At 38.7% G+C, this 22,558-nt stretch overlaps 1 protein-coding gene across 1 annotated transcript in view; it reads right to left on the bottom strand.

Moving 5' to 3' along the window:
* ITGA8 (integrin subunit alpha 8) overlaps positions 1-22,558 on the bottom strand; it is a 150,620-nt gene that overhangs the window by 91,046 nt on the left and 37,016 nt on the right. Inside the window, exons 7-13 of the mRNA XM_042476792.1 lie at positions 20,692-20,817; positions 18,376-18,420; positions 16,342-16,385; positions 14,064-14,120; positions 13,808-13,860; positions 7,783-7,988; positions 5,528-5,719 (exon numbers count right to left, since the gene is read on the bottom strand). Coding sequence (XP_042332726.1) covers positions 5,528-5,719; positions 7,783-7,988; positions 13,808-13,860; positions 14,064-14,120; positions 16,342-16,385; positions 18,376-18,420; positions 20,692-20,817 — 723 coding nt within the window. The remainder of the gene's footprint in view (positions 1-5,527; positions 5,720-7,782; positions 7,989-13,807; positions 13,861-14,063; positions 14,121-16,341; positions 16,386-18,375; positions 18,421-20,691; positions 20,818-22,558) is intronic.

Genomic DNA, 22,558 nt, shown 5'->3' with positions numbered 1-22,558 from the left:
GAGCAGAATAGAGTGGCACTATTACTTCCCTTGATCTAGACATTATACTTCTATTGATGCAGTTGAGTAATTCTGCCTTTTCTCTGTCTTCTGTTAGCATTTTGCCATCTTTCCACGCAGTGGCCCTACCATTTCCTTCTTCTTCCTTTTGCTGTGGATATATTTTAAAAAAAGGCCTTTTTGTTGTTCTTAACCTCTCTAGCCTGAGTTCATTCTGTGCTTTAGTTTTTCTGACTTTACCCCTACACGTGCTCGCTATTTGTTTGAATTCCTCTTTGGTGATTTCCCCATTTTTCCATTTCTTATACATGTTCCGTTTAAAACTTAGCTCAGTTGAAAGTTCCTTAGTCATCCATCCTGGTTTATTGAGACATCTCCCATTTTTCTTCCTCATTGGAACTGTTTGAAATTGTGCCTTTAGTATCTCCCCCTTGAGAAACCCCCATCCATCTTGAACTCCCTTCTCTTTTAGTATTCCTGACCATGGGATCACCCCCAGTATTTCTCTAAGTTTACTAAAATCAGCTTTCCTAAAGTCTAGAATGTGTGTCTGACCATGCCTGGCTTCTCCTTTCCATTGTATAACAAACTTCAAGAGAACATGGTTACTTCCACCTAAGATTGGTGCAACCCCTGTCCAGCACAGGTTGAACTTCCTCACCCAAATCACCAGTGATCTTGACTAACAGACCATAGTTCTTGACTGAAAGTGTACTCTTTCTTGTTTGCACCAAGTTTCATTGAGACTTGAACTGACTTATCATTTCTTCTTTGTTTATGGTATGACACAACCAGTAGTCATGTCATATTTACTATGTTCTTTAAAAATATGGGAATATATTGTCATTTCTAATTCTATAAATCAGAGGATAGTAAGTTTCCAAGCAACTCAGCAATAAACTGGATAGTGACAAGCCAACTGTCAGCTATTGACTCCAGGCTTTGACTTTGCCACTTGCGGTCACAGATAAGAAACTCTTTTCAAGGGCTTATTTTCTAAATCGTCTTTTCTGTTCTTTCTCTTCCTCTTCATGTCATGAATGATTCTCCTAAATGGATTCCATAATAAAATACATAATAATTCATATGAAAAGTTGGTAGTATTGGACTCTTGGCACCTAGCTTACAACTCTCTGAATACTTCATATCTTTCAAAATCCCTGCTTCTTCCCTCTTTAGATCTTGATGCACTTAACAGATGCAACCATCAAACAAAGTTATTTCAGAAAGAGTAGGCAGAATTTTGTATTTTTAGGATATTGCTTCCTATTTACCACAGCTATTGCTTTCCTAAAATAGCCCTACAGTAGTTTAATCACAATATGAACATAAATATATTTTATACATAATATTTATTAAATATTAACACAATCATGAACAATTTTAGAAATATATCTAAAATACAGACAATAATAACAGATAACAATAATAAACCATGACAAAACAAACTACAGTTGGTCTTCCAAATTGGTAGAGTTTGATTTGAAACTCAATCCACCGTATCATGGGTGCATTACAGACCGCCCAAAAAAGGTGGTCCCCTGGCGCCACCGTTTCCGGCGCCGGGAACCCTCAGCTTCCAAATGGCGAGGCTTCCTGACAGCCGAAAAAGAAGCCCCAAAAAGAGGCGTCGTTTGGCGGTGTGCTTATGATGCCGCAAGGCGCCAATGGCGCACTTGCAGCGTCATAAGCGAGCCGTGACGTGTGGGCGCTAAGCGTCCGCAACGTCAAAATGGTGGCGCCCATGTGTATAGGGCGTCACCATTTTGTACGTTCTAGGTATGTACTAGGGTTAGGGCACCCAGAAGGGACGCCTTTTTTTAACCCTAGTATGTACCTAGTATGCACTTTTTGCCCATGTGGAACGGGCCATGGATACCTAAAAATATGGGACCTCCACTCCCATTCTCATCAGTGGATAATGTGTGCATGGCTGTGTGAATATGCCACCATGGACAATAATGGGGGCCATCTGTGGATGCTCCAATCCACGGATGGCTAGCCTGCCGATATGGAGAGCTGACTGTAAATTAAAATATTAACCAGAATAATTATACTCTATTTCCCCCCAATTGATGGATATACACTACTATTCCTCTACTTCATTATACAGTGGAGTCTTACCTTACGCAGGGATCCGTTCCGGAACCCACCCACCCCCCGCGTAAGGCAAATACAGCATAAAGTCAAGCTTGTGCTTGTGGTGGCCTTGACTTTGACTTTGAATTCTGCACAGAATTTCTTGGGCAGGGCAAATTGAGAATGTGCAGCTCTTCTCTCTCCTTGTGTTGGAAATAATTTGGAATGACATCTTTTGGAGCCAGACAGGTCTGAAGAACAGCTGAGGTGGGGAGTACAAACTCTCAATGTTATTTCTTGGCTAAATGATCAATAAGTGTAAACAAGGTTATCTTATTACCACAATGGTTTTACTTGAATGCTTTCATATACCACAGATGTAGAGAGCTGATGGCTCACTAAGAGCAACCCTGCAATTTTGGTGAAACAATTTTTAAACCTTTGGCAGAAAGCAAGATAAATATCCCAGTGAATACATGCAAGGAATTCTGGCAAGAAATATTGGTATGTTTCTCCAAAGAGTGAATAGACCAGATATTTTATATGCTAGCTGAGCCACCAAAGCTAATATGCTAAATTTTTTTTAAAAAGGATCACTGACTGCTTAAATTCACATTAGCAATAGCAAAAGGTATAGGTATGATCCATCCACCTGTGTGCAAGAGCAGCCTATATTAAAATTTGGAAAAGTTTGGACTACAACTCTTAGAATCCTTTAGCCAGAATTGCCAGCTCTAGTCAACACCCCCCCCCCAACACACCTCCAAACCTTTTTCAAGCTGTGGTTTAGGCCTTTGTAATGGGTGGGACATTTCATGAGAGATGCTCATAAGAGATGTCAATGTTTCTGGAACAAAGTGGACCCAGCCAGCACCCAAAGGAAAAATAAAGGGTTTCTCTAAGTACAATAGGAATCACCTTTCACCATAGACAGATAATGACCAAGATTTGGTGGTATTATTTTAGCAGAATGGCTTCAGCCAGTTGAACTCAGCAGTTTGGATAAGAGCATAGGTAGTATCGCTAGAACAACACAGAGGGAAAATCCAGCTTCTCCACTGCAGCTCCCTTCATAAGGCTGGAGCAGAATTTTGGGCAATATGTAGGACAGCAAGGGGCAGAGAATGGGGCCAAAGTCTTGCTACATTATGAATTCAGCATAAGCACTAGGAAATATTCAGTTTTGGACTTCAGATCCCAGAAGCACCAACCAGCTTGGGCAATGGTCAGGATTCTGGGAGCCTAAGTCCAAAACATTTGAAGGACCAAAGATTGAGAACCACCAATCTAAATCACAAATTTCTTCAGAGAGCCTGATGTAGAGCAGGGCTGGCCAGTGCATCTATCACTACAGGTCATGAAGTTTTCTGCTTTTCATTTTTTCTATAATACAGCTGATTTTGGAAACTGAAGTTAGCAATTTAGTGGGGGCGGGGGCGGTAGTGATGTGAGTAGTTAGCCTTGCCTACAGTGTAAAATAGCCTGGCAATGGCACAGGGAGGGTGCCACTTTGTCTTTTGCTTCAGACAGCACCATATCTTAGGATGGCCCTTTGCTACTTCAATCAAGTACATATACATCTCCACATTTATTTTTAAGTCAGGAGTTTCGACTGATCTCCCACTGATTATGTTGTTTAGTACCAAGTTCCACTGTGTTCTGTGGAGAAGGTTTCCAAGAGAGGATACTGAAAATCACTGCCTTTGTAGTTGCAAAGGGCCCAAAGGGGTTTCAAACACACCATATTTTGATCTTCCCTTTTGTCCCTTTTCTAAAGCCAATGCAGATGAGAACACAAAATGACAAAGCTAGCCAGCTGGATTAAGGCAAACAAGAGGTCCAGGGGCTGTAGGGGGGGAGAATAAGCACTGAAAACAGTCACAAAATGTAAACTATCCAAAAACATTAGTACAGTAGGTTAATAGAGCACAGTGGCAAAGATATTCCAGAATGCTCATCCAGTATTGTCCCATTAATTACAACAGGGTTTATGCCAGCAAAACAATCTAGGGCTTGGACTACAGCAGTTCTACTGTGTGGGTTACGTTATGAATACTGAGAGCCTTCTCAAATCCCAGTAAAGAAAAATGTTGTGGTCTGCTGTATGCTTGATCCGAGGGAGGGGGGGAATGGTGAAAAATCAAACTAAAATGATGTTGTGAATTTGGACTACAGATGGTGTTGGAACACTGCCCCAAACTGGATAAGCTCCACTTCCAAAAATAAAGAGTGAAAGCTCCAAATAGTGAAGCGGTGTTGATAAATACCAGATGACATCAGTAAAATATTAATTGTTAAGGAAAAACATTTGAAACCAAACTAAATAAGAATGATTAGGGCAAGAAAGCAATGGAGAAATATCTGTAACTAAAATAATCTCTCTCTCAATCTCTCTCTCTCATCCCTGCCTCTGTATGTGCTTTTAATAGCAATCGTACTTCATCAAGCTGGATCCAGATATACTTTTGTCCCGTTGAAATTTGTGGGATGTTAGTCAAGATCATGAAGTACATTGACTTCAATGAAACTAAAGTGTGACTGATCTGGTTTGGATCCAATCCAATATTTAAATAATGTGTTTCCTAAGGTCTCATGATGTTTTACGCATTATTTTAGCAACTCTTGGAACAGCCCATTCAAATTCGCTGACATTATTATTGTTTCTGTTGTACAAACTGGAGTAGGGTTGGAAAGGGGGAGAAATTTCTTTTGTTAAAAAGACAGATTTTTGCCTAAAGCCATAGCTTGTGATGTTTAGTACCTTACCCTCTTAACCATGGAGTGACATTAGTCTGCATTGCATTCATTGCACTTCGGAAACCTACATGGCATCCTTAGTTGGATGAGCTGTTTTTCAAAACAACTCTGAGAGTGCTGCAATTACAAACGCAAGGATACCAATCCCTTCATATAGTAAAGAACAGGATTTAAAATGGTAGGCCAATGCCATTTTGAACTATAACTATAATGGTATTAATTGCTGATGCATCTGTTTTGTAACAATTGTATATCTCTTAGTCACTTTTGGAATCTTCACAATTAAGAAGGGCATGACAATTACTGTAGTGACTATTTTAAATAACCATTACAACTTTTAAAAAAACAAATTTTGCAAAATGCTTAGAATCAAATCTTCCATTCAGATTTCAATAGGACTGGAAGAGAATGTCAGCTCTCTCCCACTCCCCCTCTTTGTAACAATTCAGGTGTTTTATGTTAATGTGTCTGTTCCAACCCTTCTTTCATTTCTGCTGATTTCTCATGACAGGAAAGGGAGTATTTGTCTTGTCCAGCTCCAAATTCTCAGGGAAGCCAAACTGGAACTAGACACAAAAGCAAAGCCTATTCTTTATTTTGACCTCTGCCTTAGAAAAAGAACAGTTTAGGAATGATGTGTTTTCCAGAGGAAGGGGGGGATGAAATCTTCTCTCTTGTGGAAGAACCTTACCTGGGTAATCATTCTTGTCTATGTCTGAGTCTCCTCTTAGTGTAAAGCCAAATCCCGCAGGCACTGATTGGGAGGCCCACATACCACTGAGAACCTGGGAAGGGTTAGGATTTAACCCATTACTGACTCCATTGTAAATGAGTACTTTCCCCCTCCTGTCTTCTCCAGCAAATGGAGCACCTATTGCGATGTCTGCAAAACAAGGAGAAAAAGCAAGGTTAAAAGGGTAACATGCTAATTAGTTCTTTAATTAGCATGTAAGTAAACTTGGAGGGCTGAATTTCAAAGATACCTTTGCCTTTGCTACACACATTTCCCCTTGGGGTAGCTTTCACATATTTTGTAGGATTGTGAAACAGTTTACAAGGAGATGGATTTCACCAATGCTTGGGAAAGTTATTTATTTGGACTATAGCTCCCTGAACTCCTAGCAAGACTTTGAACAAGTAAGCTTCCCAAGCTTGGATGCCTTAATCCTAACTAGGGGCCCAAACATACAGGCCTTCCGAGATTGTTTTCCTGCCCTGCTTCCATTCTCTCAAAATATACCATGGTTTTTCTGGAGACCTAGGGCCTGAACATACAGGCCAAAATAAAGCTGCTTTGGGTCACTTTGGAGGTATGCTGTTTAAATGACACACGGATCTTAAGAGTCCAGAAGCTGCACCAAAGCTGCACACCAGTCCTTAGGGCTGGAGCATTGCTTTGACGTGGCTTCCAGTGTCTTAGGATGCATGCATCATTTAAACAGCATACCTCCAAAGTGACCCGAAGTAGCTTTATTTTGGCCTGTATGTTCGGGCCCTAGGTCTCCAGAAAAACCCATGGTATATTTTGAGAGAATGGAAGCAGAGCAAGCGAACACTCTTGGAAGGAGAAAAACATGCGCAGTGAAGGCAGCATTTGGAATGCCAGACAGTTTCAATTTTTTAAAACAACTAGCTAATTCAAAATGAAATGGTGGAAATTCTCCCATCTGAATTGGTCAGTTTGTTACTCTCAACAATTCACAACCCCCTCCCTGTATATCAGTATTAAGCAGTGAGAAAGAGCAGAGTGCCATTTTTTTAAAAAAAAAACTTGCCTGAAAGGTTAATCTATAAAAGATTTTAAAATCCTATCTCTGTAGTTAATCATTCTTGCATTTGCTCCCAGTCATCTATTTTAATTTATTTTTAAGCTCCCAGTAGCTTTTCAGAGAGGCCACTCTCAAGACAAAATAATGAAAAAAATAATAGTCTGAACATAGTCAGTGAACTGAAATAGACAAATGAGTTGTCGCCCATTCCTGCTGCTTTTTTGACAGGATGCCATGGCTACCACACCATCTAAACCAAGGCCCACCTAAGCAGCAGAAGCATATGACCCCTATTTTGCTGAGGCAGTGAATCCACTACAGATTTCAGCCAGAACTTTAAATGATACTAAGGGTATTCTGGGGCTTGGATCTTGGATAAATCCTTTACAGATTAAATCCCAGCAGTGATTCAGCAACCTTATTGCTATTGTGCCTGATTTACAAATCTGAGACAAACTTGGGATAGCAGATAAGATGGCCATTTCCACATTGTCCCCAAAATGAGTAGAGAAGAGAATACAGACCTGTGTAAATGTTGTATTTTCTTAATTTACATGTACAGATTCATATTTAGGAATAATTACCCATCCTTTAAACCACAATCAAAATAACAGAGAAGACTGTGGCCAGACATTTTTACGCCTGCTCACACTGCTGTCCAGATGCTTAAATACTGATGGGCAGTTTCCAAGTCCCAGTTGCTTTACCTTCATAGGATTTTAAAACTTTAAAATGGAGTTGAACTGGACTTCAGACCATCCTCTAAAAATAGGATACCCATCCATCCCAACACCACATCAACCTTCAGGGATGGTGCCTAAATTAATTTTTTTTTTTTTTGGGCGGGGGTGTGTGAGAACATTCTGCTTATTGGTGTCTTTGATGCCACTGAGGCAGTAAATCTGTTCCCTATTATAGGCCAAATTTTAAAGGAACAGTCCCAGGTAGTGAAGCTATTTGGTGAAATAGCACCAGCTCCTTTAGACTTTGAACTAAACCCAGTGTGGAATCCACAAGCTGCCAATGAATCTCTCCAGAATGCAACTCTTAACATTTGCTTTAAGATGAATATACAGGTTTTCCACTGCAAAGCAACCTCTTTTGCATCTTGACCATTCACATATTCAGCCACCTAAGCAATTTTTGTGTATCCTCTACAAAAGCTATCATGCCTTACCGTTATAGCCATCCTGGTTCAGATCACCAAGGTGTGCAATGGAATTGCCAAATCTACCAAACATTTCTGTGCCAGACAACATCTGTGCTTCTCTGAAGGACAAGGCACTGTCTTGCAGGTATAGATACACCTGCCCCACTTCTTTAGGGTTGCTCTCAAATTCACGTTCCATAAAGAGAGGAGCTCCTATTAGGATGTCATCAAGCCTGGAGAGAAGGTCACAGACAAAGCGTTTAAGCTCCAAGTGGCTCAATCCAAAATTCCAAGATGCTCTTTTGTCCACTTAGCCCACCATTAATAATACATTGTAGTTTATGCATGCAATTTTTACAGGGAATAATAGTTTGTGGGTGGAGAACTGTGCAAATTGTAATAAAAAGCAAAACTTTCCAAGTTCTATGATGAACCACAATTAAAATCAACCATAGTTTATGGCACGATTGTCATACTAACTGAAATTAAATGAAAAGTGAAGTGAAAGCTTTTGGTCTCCTTCTCACAGCTTCACAAGTGAAGAATGGGGGAGTGGATGAGCTAGGGTTCCAGGGTTGTGAATGTTGTGCTAAACCATAATTGAACATTTGCATCTGAACCAGGTCACTGTCAAATAAAAAGTGTTTGCCCTGAACTGTTATCAGATTTAATATTGAAATCTTTGATACTGGAAATCCAGGGCTGTCTCAAGACTTCCACTCAAACAAGTCTAAGTGTATAGTACTCCAGACCAGCCAAACCATTTTGGCACAAGAAATAGAAATTTCCTTCAATCCTCTTCCTCTCCCTAGTAGTAAAAATATAATAACAAATAAAAGAACTAACAATTAGTTGCCCTTTGACAACACCCACAACCTGCCACCTGAAGTAGTCACCTCACTCTGTTTAATGGTATAATTGACTCAGTGTTTTTCCCCTTATGCTGTTGTAGCAAGAGATTCTGCATAAGAGCACATCCACATGTCTGCTCTATGATAAACTACATATGTAGAACATCTGCAGTGAAAAGAGGTTAAGAAGGAAGTCTGGTAAAGCAGAGTTAATGGCCCTGTGGTACTAGTGTTGGGGGCAGGTCTCAACACTGGCACATGGACTGCCCCATCCTCTGTTTTTATGCATCCCTGTTTCAGCATGATGACTCAGTCTACCCAACTGTTCCTGTCACTGCTTATGATCTTTGTTGTGGTTCTCCAAATCCTAATTCAGATAACAAAAACATGGATGTCAATTTCACTTCTATTTGTTCTTTCCTCCACCCCCATGTTCAAGCTGTGCATGGGGAGTTGTATGTTTTGAAACATCTGTTTGCACTAGAAATTTTTAAACGGAGGAACATTTCTGCTTGTCTTCAGCTATAAATAGTTTCATTTTGGAGCCAAACGTAAGCTAAAGAGAAAAAGAGGTTAAGAAATGATGATACAATCCATTTAGTACATGCAAAATAATTCTAGGCGAGAGCTTGGAAAAGTTACTTTTTGGACCGCAGTTCCTCAAAACCTTCAACCACATGCTGGAGATTCTGTGAGCTGTATTCCTAAAAAAACAACAGCAACTTTCTACAATCTAGTTCAATTCTCAATGGATCTCTACAACTACACTCCTGTTATGAGTACACTTTGATGCTGTAACCTTGTTCCATTAACCAAATGATTTGTCTGCTCATGCATTCGTGTGGGAGAGGCTCATCCACCTTCTCTTAAATAACACTGCCTTCAAAAGCGCAAGCTGGTCACCTGCTGAAATAGTTTACAACTCTTGTGTGTGCTGCTGGGCAGTTAACAGCAGGAACACAGAATCATGTCAAGAGGAAGAGCCTAACTATTTCAAAGTGTTGGAATAATACAAATAAAACAATTTGGTAATGTATTTTTATTGGATATGTGATTTAAGCCAACATAAATAATTCTCATCTTGTGCATATATCGCTCTCCAACTGGCACTGCTCATTTCAGAATCATATGAATCTATTTCAAGCAAGCAACACTAAGCAACCATAGAATGGGTTTTTGCACTGCTAGCCGTTAAGTCAGTAGTACAATGCATGCTTTGCACAGAGAAGGCCTTGGGTTCAATTTCTTGGCATTTCCAGGTAAGGCTGGAAAGAACCTTTTCTGATACCCTGGATAGCTGATGTCAGAAGTAGAGATGCAGATAAGGGATGGGATGTTAAGGAAAATGCAACATGGGATATACAGTAATAGAAATAAAACATGTGTGAAAGTCACAATGACTAAGCAAGAGCAATTAAGAAGCCACACAGGTGAAAAAGCTAATGTAATTTAGAAGTCTTGAATGTCAAGGACAGAATTATAGAATGTACAATTGGAAACACCTGAGATTCATTAAGAGTACAAGGTAAAATGATGAAATACTTGGGTTGGTCTTAAGTGTGAGTTGAACTATGTGAACCAATCAAAATGAATGTACACGCCCACTGGGTGGAAACTGACTAAGTGGGTGGTGATTAACAATGGCTATAATTGCTATGTTTGCCATGTATTTTGTGGGTAGTTGTGGATAGTTGGAGTGTTTTGGAGATTGTAGAGATTGTTGAGGGCATTAGTATTTGTATATAGTAGAATAAAGTAGATCTTTTATATAAGACTACTGAGTTGTCTGGTGTCTTGAGTGAAGAACAAGAGCCAGCAGAATCCTGGAGAGTTTGAAGACATCTCAGAAGAGAGTGAGAAGGCTTGGAGAGTTTGTCAGGGTCTTCAGCCTATTCTCTGAAACTCTGCTGCTTTGGAAGAAAAGCATTAACCACTGACCAAAGCTGGTCAGCACCGCTGCATAACAAGGTGGTGAGTTAGAATCAGAGGTGAAGAGCTACAACTCCCATCATCCCTGACATGGGAAGCCTTTTGCCCTCCAGTTGTTGAACTAAAACACCAATTACAATGGACAGGCTGTCTAGGGTTTAAGGGAGCTGCAATCTGAAGGGCCACAGATACCCCATGCAATACTGAGCTAGGGAGCACCAGTGAAATAAGGCAGTTTCCTCTCAGGTTATTCAAAGATGTTTGCTGCAAGAGACAAAAGACATATACAGATAGCAGTTTGACTGGTAATTAAACCATACTTCAATCCCGAGAATAGAGTAAAGCCTACCATCATATTTGAGGGCTGCAGAATATGACAGACACAGCAACAGAGAGGAATGACCAGATTGATCAGAAAGAATGATTAGTAGCTGTCTTACTTTACCTAATGGCAAGACCAGTCCTATTTCCTATGCTCCTATCAACAAATTTCAATGCAGAACATTTCTTATTTTAGAACTGAAGAAAATATTTTCTCTGTGTCCTTGTTTTTAAAACATCAATCCTATTTAAAGAATCAAGTCTGAGACTTCTTGTTTTTATCCACTCCCATTTCCAGCAGACAAGATTCCACACAGAACTCCAGCAGTCTTCTCCTGGCTGTTGTTACTCAGATTTCTTGAACTACTGTTTTCTTACAGCACCTCTGGATCTGAGCAGACTGGGAGTCAACAGGGCTAAAAAAAACCCTTTAGAACGGGAAGCAGTGAAAACATTAGATTGCTTAGACTGAGCTGGGAGAGTGAGCAGGTATTACAAATGGCCTTCTCTTGATCTTATAGAGAATCCAGTGCAGTTTTCATCTTTGAAGTTTGCTATTAAAGAAGACTACCACACGGGGAAAATCAGGGGATTAAAAACGCATTTTCCTGGGAAAGTTGCATAACTGCAGTGAAGATTTTCAGATGATGTTGTGATCTAAGAGGACTTATCCCAGGAAGAACGAGGAATTCTCCAGCAACAAATCATTTATGGGTAAATCTCATGAATGGTTTGATGCTGGAGCATTCCAGGTTCTTCCCAGGATAAGTCCTCTCAGATTGCAATGTGTGAAAATCTTTGCCGCAACTGTGCAACTTTCCCAGGAAAATGTCTTTTTAATCCTCTGATTTCCCCTTGTGTGATAGTCTCCTTAGAATCTTTCCTGTATGTTCTTTCTGGGGGAGTGGGATTAAATTTTTTTACATTGCCTTGGAAAACTGAAGGGAAAGGAGTCAGACATGTTCAGAGGTGGCTTGATATTGCCTTCTTCTGAAATTCAGCCTAAAGTGCCTGCTTTTCCTTCTCAAGTACTAACTAGGGCTGACCCTGATGAGCTTTCAATATCAAAGAAGAGCTGGTGCTTTCAGGGTGTTTATGTTTCCTAATATAACTGAAAGTTCTGCTAAACCTTAAACTTTAGACATATTTCCCACTCAGCCACCCTGTTTTAAAAGGATAAATGAGTGTCTCTGCTAAGCAAGTACAGTGTACTCTTCCCATCTGTGGGAGTACAGTTTCAGGCACCCCCATGGATTAAAAAAAACACATGCTCAAGCATGTGTGTATGGTGGTCTCATAGAATCGTAGAGTTGGAAGAGACCACAAGGGCCATCCAGTCCAACCCCCTGCCATGCAGGACCAACCCCCTGCAGTGCGGTCATGTGCACATGCTGCAATTGACAATAACAGGATGGGACAATTCACAGTTGCCTGAGTCCATGGAAGGCTAGCCCTCCAATACAGCAGGCCCTTGTAAAATGTAAAGCACCCAGTCTCTCATATAATAAAAATTTTAAAACCCAGAAAAGAAAGTGCTTAAACCAGTGCAGGTATGCTAAGGAGGTATGAGTTCCTTGTCACCAGCGGTTCACCGGGGAAATCAGACACAGTCTACATGGCATTCAAAATTTCAACAAGCATATAGGAAGTGTGAGATGGTATTGGGCAATGGGGCCTACACTTAGTGAGCAACTACTGAAATTTGCTGCTGGAAGGTAAAGTGTTCTAGCCACCAAGAGAAATTCCACATTGATTTCTGCAGTACATGTGAGTACTCCTTGTCTAGGAAGGGCTATATTTTAAAAGGGTTAAATCCAGTGTTAGTCCTATCTAGGGGAAAAGCCAGTGCAATCAGTGGGAATGGTCAGCTGGATTTAACTCAAAACCAATAAAAATTCAAAAGCTAGGAATAAAGCCACACAAAGAAAGATGACTGAATTGTTTGTTTGTTTTGGCTTTACAGCAGGTTAGTATTTTGGTTTTTTCCTCCAGAATAAAATAATAACAACATGATATTTATGAATATTGGATATTTTGGAAGGATTAAAAGATTTAGGAGTCTAATTCTATCTAAACATATACTGCCAAGCTGAATTCTCTCTCTCATTGCATTTAATCCAGTGTAGTCCAGGAATAGTCTCACATATCATAGAATAAAGACATAAATCGATTTATGCTTGGTTCATGTCAGCTTTACATGCATTCAGCCATGTCCATTCTGTATAATTTATGCATTATTCTGTGATTTTAAAAAAGGATGAATTTTCAAATTTATTTGCATATGCAACTTCCTCTGACACAAGCATTTGGTACACGTCCTTTTCAAAATAATTTTTTCAGAGTTTGGAAAAAAGCTTAGAAAGCGGCTGAGGGATTTTGGGAGCTGAAGTCCCAAAAAGTAGCTTTTCTAAATTCTGAATTTTTAATGCAAGCTTCCTTAAAATATAATTATTTTTAATGGTTTGTTGAGCCAAGAACAAAATTGGAAAATGCTGAGAGCCATTCTGACATAATGTATTCTTAGGATATTATCTTTTATGGATTAGCACTGGTTGTTTGTATGCTGCTAAAGACAGCATATGTGATTTCTATATTTTTATTTTTGCAGTTTAATCTGTGTTTTATTGTCTGTTAAATACCTATATCCTTACCATTAAAGTATATCATTAGCAGACCAATTTTTCTCTCCTTGTGTATAGCCTTGTGTAAAATCCTTTGAATGACAGTATCCAAATAATATTTGCCTTTCATTCAGTACTATACTGTACTGGAAAATGCAAATTATGTTGGGTCAGTTAAAAATATGGATCAAATGAAAGATTCGAGCATCCCTACTGCAGAAAGACAATTTAGGATTAAGTAATTTGAACCCATGGGGGGGGGACTAAATGAAAGACACCAGAAACAAAAAATGAAGCATAGAACAAAATAGACTGCTATTAACAACTTACCCATCATTGTTAACATCTGACACTGCAACAGTATATCCAAAGTAAGATGCCATCTGTAAATAAAGAACACTTTATTTTTATATCAAGGATCCCTTTCAAGTCTCAGCTCACAAATGTTAACATTCTATTTCATTCTATTTGAAGAGTCTTCCTACAGATATATGTTGTGGGAGGCTGTAAGTATTTGGACAGCATTACATCCTCTGTCTTTAAAAGTTGATACATAGGTATTCTGAATTATTGCTATTATTATTACCTGCTCACCAGTGAAATTTTGAATAAAAGTCAAATCGGTGGAATTTATAATTGAAACCTGGAAAGAGAAAATAGAAGGATTTCAATCAAGCCATACATGATTATATTTCAGAATAATTACAAAGATCCTTTTTAGAATGTGCATTCTACTGTTCTAAATATACTTTCTCCACCACTCAAGAGATGAAAATTTTGAGTATTTTGGCACCTTAAAGTCCACAAGATTCATTGTGGTCTTATCTTTCATGGACTCAAGTCCACATTGTTAGATATCACCAACAGTAATCAAAGTTGGTCAAATATTTATTTGCATTGTGCCATATGCCATTGTAATGGTAAGACATTATAGTATATGCCAAAATACACAAACAGCATACTTACTAATATTAATACCAATCAAGCTCACTAATACTAAAACAATCTTATTTCAAAAATATGGCTCCAGTGCTTAAAACAGATATACGTAAACACTGTAATGAAAGGGGGTATTCAAAGAATCCTATCTTGTCTGATATCACTCTTCCTTCTTGGCAAGTATTAGAGATTTTTTTAAAAAGTCTTCTTTACCAAAACATGCCCTTAATCAGTGCTAGCTATGTCAGAGGAATAGTAAATTTGCTCTAAGATTTAATTGAAACTCTGAAGGAATTGTTCAAGGTGCTAAACCTATTTTGAAGATAGAATTCAGCATACTGGATATCTCCTTTAAAGTTTACACTAAACCCTGGACTCAAGACCCTAATGTAAGGATCATGGTCCAGACATAGTCCTGCCATGCCTAATTGCTGTGCTTGAGCATATATGTCTTAATATGGGATGATGGGGTGTGCTATCCTAGTGGTGACACGGGAAAAGAAAAGATTGTGTACCATTCATGGCTTGTTATAATAAGATTATCCCTTCTGATTCTTCTCTAGCCTGTTTGCATTCTTCCAGAGGTGTAACAAAACGAAGGCATTGTCCCCACAAATGAACCTTTTGCCCCACAATTACATTTTCCTTTAATCCTCACACTTTAGGCACTACTATAAGTTTAAACTCCAACTGACCATTTAGAAATATAATTCAGGCACCTAGAAAAAGGGGGAATGCAAAGCAACCAAAGGAAAATAGTACAGTACATGTAAGAGTTTTCAGTGTCTTCTTCCTCTGTAGTGTTAGAATTGTGAAGACTGGAGCAAAACTTCATTATGAGGCCAGAATTCTTACTGGGTGGGCAATGCATAGGAAAGTATTAAAGGAAAAAACCCACAGTGCTATCAGAAAGGAAGAAAAAAAAGAAAGTACATAGGAGGTATATAAGAGCTCTGGAACAGAGCTTGGAACACTTCTGGGGTAAAGTTACATTACATATTAACCCTGCCATCCAACTACTATTGATACCATTATGTTACTGTCAGTGTTATTCATATCATTATTTCATTACTTATTATTAACATATTGCTTCAGACATTATTTATTTATTAGCATTTGTACTATTGCAGGGGAGTTTTGGCCCTTTAGCATGGTTTATCTGTTGTTGTTTTACACTATGATTTTATGATTCTACTGTGAACCTCCCCCAAAATCCTCCTCATCCCAGCACCCAAAAGTTTCACTTCCTTTCCTGCATCTCAGGCTGATTTCCTTTCCTGTCTTTTAAATAATCTTCTTCTACATTGAAGCAATTAAAAGTGTGCCTTCTTTATACTTGTAGTAGCACTTTGGCTGTGTGAGGCTTCCTGGCATGCCAACATGACACTTCTTTTGATTAAGAAATTAAAAAAAGAAAAATTGGGGGAGGAAATCTTCAGCATCAAAAATGTCCCAAATGGCCAAAAGAATCCCCCACAAAAAATGTTTTTTTTTTGTAACAAGCAAATGTGGCTTTTTATCAAAACAATCACCAATGTTTCCTTACAATTAGGGATAGCTACCAACAAGGTCATTGTTACTTCATTAATGTATGAGTAATTAAAATATTTTTAAGGCATTGCTTCCAACTTCTGCTCTGGGAATTTATCTAAAAGGATATATTTTGTCATGTAAAGTACATTGCCTTTGCAGTCTGTAGTATCTTCCCCAAAATCCCATTGTATTGTTAATGAAGACTATACCTCGGGACAAAAAAATGAGTTTCAGTCAAGGCTTTCAAACGATTTTTTTCATGATCTGATGCAAAATATTTTGAAACATATTTAAAAATGTCATTGGGGAAAAGAAATATGCAGTATTTTGTTCAGTACTAATTCACCATTTGTGCAACGTAAGTGGAATAAAATATTTTATAGATTACATACATAGCCAAAATTCTGTGCACCTCTTGGGACTCCAGCTACCAGTTCTAAAGGGAAAAAAGTCTGAAAGTTAACTTAGTCCAATATCTGCTTACACAGCAATTGTTCAGAATCTGTTTAGAAAATATGCTGAAACAACGGGACTACTATTAAATTTATCATAAATATCCAGGCACATTTCAATAGCATCAACATTTAGGTTATGTTTGGCTACCAAAATCCCTAGTTTGATGTAGAAAACAAGTTAACAGTACCACATCCTCATACAGGATCAATTCAAGGCACTTTGCTGTCTGAACTGAATAAAAAGATGGTGCCTCCTCCCATTCTATGTGCAAAAAATAACTGGACAACTCATTGAATCTTTCTCCATCTCTGGTAATCAAACATCTCCTTTCATATATAAGGCAGAAGACTAGCTTAGGGAGCACAGAGTAGGTTGTGTGGCAAGCAAACTTTTCCTCCAACACTTTTCATGTTATATTCCAACAACTACCCTTCAAAATAGCTGCCTCATTCTGGATAATGGTAGGGTTGTCCCGCAGTGGTAGTGGTGGTGTACCTTCAAATTGTTTCTGACTTATGGCAACACTAAGGTAATAGGTTCTATCATGGGTTTTCCTTGGGCTGAGAGTGTGTGATTCACCCAAGGTCATCCAGTGGGATTTCACGGTCAAGCGGGGAATAGAACCCAGATCTCCAGAGTTGTAGTCCAAAACTCAAAGCAGCACACAACACTGGTTCTCTAGGAGTGTCCCTACCTCAATATATTAGCAAAACACCAAGAACTTCAATATTGTTAATCTAAGTCCTTCTGTAGAGAGAATGCAGAGGTTAATAATATCTGTTCACAAGCTTATTGAAACAAATGCCCTGGAAAGCTTTAAAGTACATGTTAAGTCTCTCTTGTCCAAAATGCTTTGGAGCAGAAGTGTTTTGGATTTTGCAATTTTTTTTTAGATTTCAAAATCCCTGTCTTTGCACATATTAATAAAGCCAATAACCTTGGATAATGAGATATCTTGGAAATTGGGACCCAATTCATTTATGTTTCATAGACACCTTATACCCATAGCCTAAAGGTAATTTTATACAATATTTTTAATAATTTGTGTATGAAACAAAGTTTGTGTACAGTGAACTATCAGAAAGCAAAAATGTCACTATCTCATACTCATGAAAAAGTTTTGGATTTTGGAATATTTTGGAATTCTGGATAAGGGAGACTCAAGCTGCAATAAATCTATGACCAAATCATACAATTTGCTTCTATTCAGCACCTATAACAAACAAGCTTAGGATACCCAGTATATTAAGACCTCCAAAGGTGGAGTGTGTGTATGTGGTTCTATACAAGTGACTCTGTAGACATAGACCTCTGTGTCTGATCTGGAAATCAGAAGCACACGGCTTGTACAAAAGGGATCTAGTTATTCCTTGTATGCAACTGATCATCACTAAATGACTGAAAAAGCCTTACTCCAGAAACTCAATTGGTGTACTAGAGTGTGTACACAACTCAGAGGACATGCATGTATTATTTCCCCCTAATATAAGATGCAATGCAGAATGCACAAAATCCAGTTCAGTTGTCCATTTGACTGAATTTAGTTGATCTCTCTCTCTCTCTCTCTCTCTCTCTGTAAGAGCTAATTCTGACAATGCATTTTTTGTCTGCATGAGCAGTCCTTACCCCCTGGAAACATTCACCCATGCATTCAGCTATTATGAGCAAACCCAGTGATAGTAGAGATGGTCACTACAAATACCTGTGAAAATTATGGTTTGTCTTTTGTCTTTTTACAAATATAGGAACTGACACAACCTTCTTCCAAGGTAAGTACTATTCACATGAATATGGTAATGCATTGCACAAATTGGCCTTTAGTGTATATTATACTGTAGTCTAAGTACTTAAGGCTTAAACATTAAAATCAACCAATTAAACTGTTTTTTGTACATTCTTACAGAGAAGAAATAGTAGAATAACTAACTCACAGAGTACAGAATTTGACCTGAAGGATATTGGCTTCTTACCTTGTTGAAAGTCTCCAGTGAATTCACCCACAGCCACAGAGTATCCTGTTTAAAAACAGTATGCATATGAAGTCTGATAAAGCACTTATGTCTGAAGAGAGTCATTTCTGGAAGGACAACCAGATCAAACCTCTGTTTCCATAATCTCCATTAAAAACACTTTATAAACTACAGTATCTAGGGCCAGGAAAAGGAAAACAATTTGTCAGGATTTTACGACTAACTTCGTTATATGTCTCAGAAGCACAATAAATCTACAGAATGAAACAACTAGGAAAAAGCATGACTGTAATTATATCTCAAGATGAGCTGTTAGTGCATCAACACTTTACAATTCATCTAGATGAAATATTTATTTAGTGGGATGCACAGGACCACATTATGAAGTGCTCATACATTTAGCTGAAAACTGACAATGTATATCTTTTATTTCTCAGTTTTAACATAAGATCTTATTCAACACTCATCTGTAGTACCCTGATACTGTAGCTTTCCAGAATCCATATTGAGCTGATCTAGCTAACTGAAAGACTAGTTTATGAAGAAGGTCAAAGAAAAAATTCCAGAAGGTTAGCTATGTTAGAAGTGGTTTGGAGAGAGAGGTAGACAGTTATGTGTGTGTGTTTGCCTTCAGGTTGACCTTTCTCTGTAATATATCCTACAGCACCTAGTATTTGTTGGCTGTCTCCCATCCAAGTACTAACCAGAGCTGACTCTGCATGGCTTCCCGGATCAGATGGAATCTGGTTCCTTTAGGGTATTTAGGCAGATAGACAGTTAGGTCATAGAAAAAGGAATGCAGGAGTACAGAAAGTGGTTTGCTTCCAGATTTGGTAAGGTTCACAGTGCATCGATAGCAATCAATGACTAATGTACATTCCATTGGTTTCAGTGGATCTTCTAGTAATGGGAAACTTAGTAGAACTGTTAGTGAGCTGTTACTGAAATATATATTGAACTCACCAACAGATAATTAAAGCATCCCTTTTATATAACTTTTCCACCTCAGGTCTACAATAAATATGATGAAATCTTAAACCAACCCACTGATAATGTTATTAACAGTGGCTATTCACAAAAAATGGCAATAACAGATATCTTGGCACTGATAGAGTAATTAAAACATGTAGTGTGATGACAAACCTCTATAGTGATTTAAGTCACAGGTGACAATCAAATCTGTTAACAAATTGGATTATTTTATAATCCTCAGAAGCCTTTGAACTAAGAATATCTGTCAAGTATTTGAATACATTTGTTTTGAAGACATGGAATTTATAATGAGCTGTAAGGGCTGCCTTGGGTAGTGGAACTGTAAGAACTGTTCAACAGTGGAATAGAGTGCCTTGGAGGATGGTCGATTCTCCATCTTCGGGAGTCTTTAAACTGAGATTGAATGGACATCTTTCAGGAATGCTTTAGTTATATATTCCAGCATGGTAGGCAGTTAGTTTAAATTATTATCATCATTGTTTGCTTATAAATACACATGGTGTTTTACATGAGCAATTTACAATTGTTAATTTGACAACTGTCTTACAATCTAAAAACTACAGAAAGAGATTCCACCTCAACATTAGGAAGAACTTCCTAACAGTAAGAGCTGTTCAACAGCGGAATATGCTGCCTTGGAGAATGGTGGAGTCTCCTTCTTTGGAGGTTCTTAAACAGAGGCTGGATGGCTATCTGTCAGGGGTACTTTGATTGTGTATCCCTGCATATCAGAAGGTTGGACTTGATCTTGTGGTCTCCTTCAGCTCTATGATTCTATGATTCTAAAAGACACCAAATACATGGAAAAGAGGATGGTAGTGGGGAAGGGATTAAATCCAGCAGCTGCTGTCTGTTGTTCTTTCCCTCCGAGGCCATAGCAGTGGCAGTTGGTACAGTGGAACAGCCTTTCCTCAGGTGCTGGGCCTAGGCATGATGAAACTATGCATCCTGTTCTTTCTCTCCATCCAAAGTCACAGCAGATGGATGAAACGACATTTCATCAGTTCCTGGGCTTCCTGTTCCTTCCTTCCTTCTGGATGCTTCCAGCTCTACAATTCTATTATTCTAATCCAGTTTTAATTGTTACACTAGGGGCAGTTAGCAATTAGTGTTTCTTGTACACAGGGACATTACCACTTCTATCCAATGATGCATGCATCATTTCAGTACGTATTGGATGATATCCGGATTTGCATCTACAACAACTGTGTAAGTGTGCATCCCCTCGGTACATCTCTCTTGTTAGGTCAGAGCAAAAAATTGTAGATCACATTGCCAAGCAAGTACCAAAGTGTGTCCCAAAAATATAATCAAGTAACTTACCAAGATAGTTGTCATCATACTCTGATGGTGCCACTCCAGTTTGCTTTTCTCGTGATAGTTTCCTTAGAATATTCTTGAATGAATAGTCTGTGATAATATCTGCAACACTACTGGTGATAATCTGACCTGTAATTTAAAAAAAAAAAAGCCAATAGAATAAAGAGTTCTGCAGAGCAGTAAATTAAAGAACCGCAATTAAGGTTACATTTCTCAACCATCTTCTATACCATTTATAAAGCAATTAGTATGTGGTAGGCACAGTAGAGAAATAAGAAATGAATGCCGACAGGGTGACAACCTAAATAAAGTATCATGAGACAAAAGAAGGGATTTAGAAGGAAAAGGAAAACACTACCCATTGGGAGAGAGTGAAGGAGCAAAGAGAAACCATGGTAAAATATACTTTCTTTCTAATAGCCATTGTCTCTATTGTTGACCTAACTGGCTGCAGTAGAATACAATAGCAGTGAAAGTGAATAATAAAGAGAAGCACAAAATATATTTTAGAGAATTGCCACTACAATATTTTTTAAAAGGAGTAGTTGCAGTGTAACATACCCTCCAATGTTCCTGATTTGGTAGGGACAGTCCTCATTAAACCTTTCCCATCCCACTTTTCAGTTTCTTTTAAAACACCCCATGAATCATCTGCACAGCCCAAATAAAGTACACCCCCCACCCTCACAGTAAGTAGTCCTGATGATGCAGTTCAACACAGCACCCTCCATATGCAGCCCTTTCAAGTTTTAAATAAGTCACCTTTTGCTCTGCATCTTCCCAAAAGATTTGAAAGCTTCCATTGAGATGCCAGGCTGTTGTTTATAACATATCCTGCTGTGCTGCCCACTGCTGCTGCTGTGGCGAGTCATACATATTAAGTCAGAACGAGGGGCCCAGGCATGTGATTGATGCTCAGTGTCTTGTTCTGACCTCTGAGTGAGTGACTTGCCATCACTGCAGCACGTGGCACATTGTGAACAACCACCCGTACATCTCAACAGAAGGCTCCAGGTAATGGGGGAACATCAGCTTTGGGCCAGAATACCATAGACTGCTCCCTGAGTATTCTGGCTCATGCAGACCTGGTCCTAGTTTTTGCATCCTACTCCCACTATTCTCCTTTGTCCTCAGTTTACTTTATTTGCTGCATACTGATTTCAAAGTCCTAAAGTAGTTTGCACTCAATTAAGAGTTTGCACTCAATAAGCTCGAGTGAAAGCAAACTGCTGCAGCATCTCCTAGCTTATATGTTCTTCTTCATTAATAATTGTTGCCATCTTGACCACACTTTGATATTGACACGTGTCCCAGTTTTCATCTCTTAAATGTTGGGCAGCATGCTTTTAACAATGTAAACCAAAACCACACAAAACATAACTGAAAAGATATTGTGAGGAAGGGTCAGAGAAGCTGTTGTCTAGCATGTAATACAGGAGGAGAAAACTGTATGTTATCTTTATTTTTGATCTTTATAATTATCATGAAACTAATAGGGAATATTTTAATCCCCTAAAGTCAGATTCTTCTGTAGTATCCACATGCTGGATTACAGTGTAGGCATTCTGTAGCATTTTCATCTGAAATCCTGTAAACACCTTCCCCAAATTTCAGCCACCTGCCATGTTCAATTTTGTTTTACAAAGTAAAAAAGAGCTGGGCCAATACGCACACACACTAACATAATCGATGGACCTTTGCCACTGAAGTATCTGTTGATATTGGCATGGAGGAGGAAGGACAAAAATATTCCATGCTGTTTTCAGTGTTCTACAATGCAGCAAAGCAGAAGTGATGTGCTCCAGTTTTTAATACGATGGCGCTATTCAAGGAAAATCGAGATTTCTTCCCTTGGCAGGCAAGTGGAATT

Source organism: Sceloporus undulatus, chromosome 6 (genome assembly GCF_019175285.1).
Source record: "Sceloporus undulatus isolate JIND9_A2432 ecotype Alabama chromosome 6, SceUnd_v1.1, whole genome shotgun sequence".
NCBI classification, from domain to species: Eukaryota; Metazoa; Chordata; class Lepidosauria; order Squamata; family Phrynosomatidae; genus Sceloporus; species Sceloporus undulatus.
Note: the sequence above shows the minus strand (reverse complement) of the source record. Positions and strands in the feature narration are given on the sequence as shown.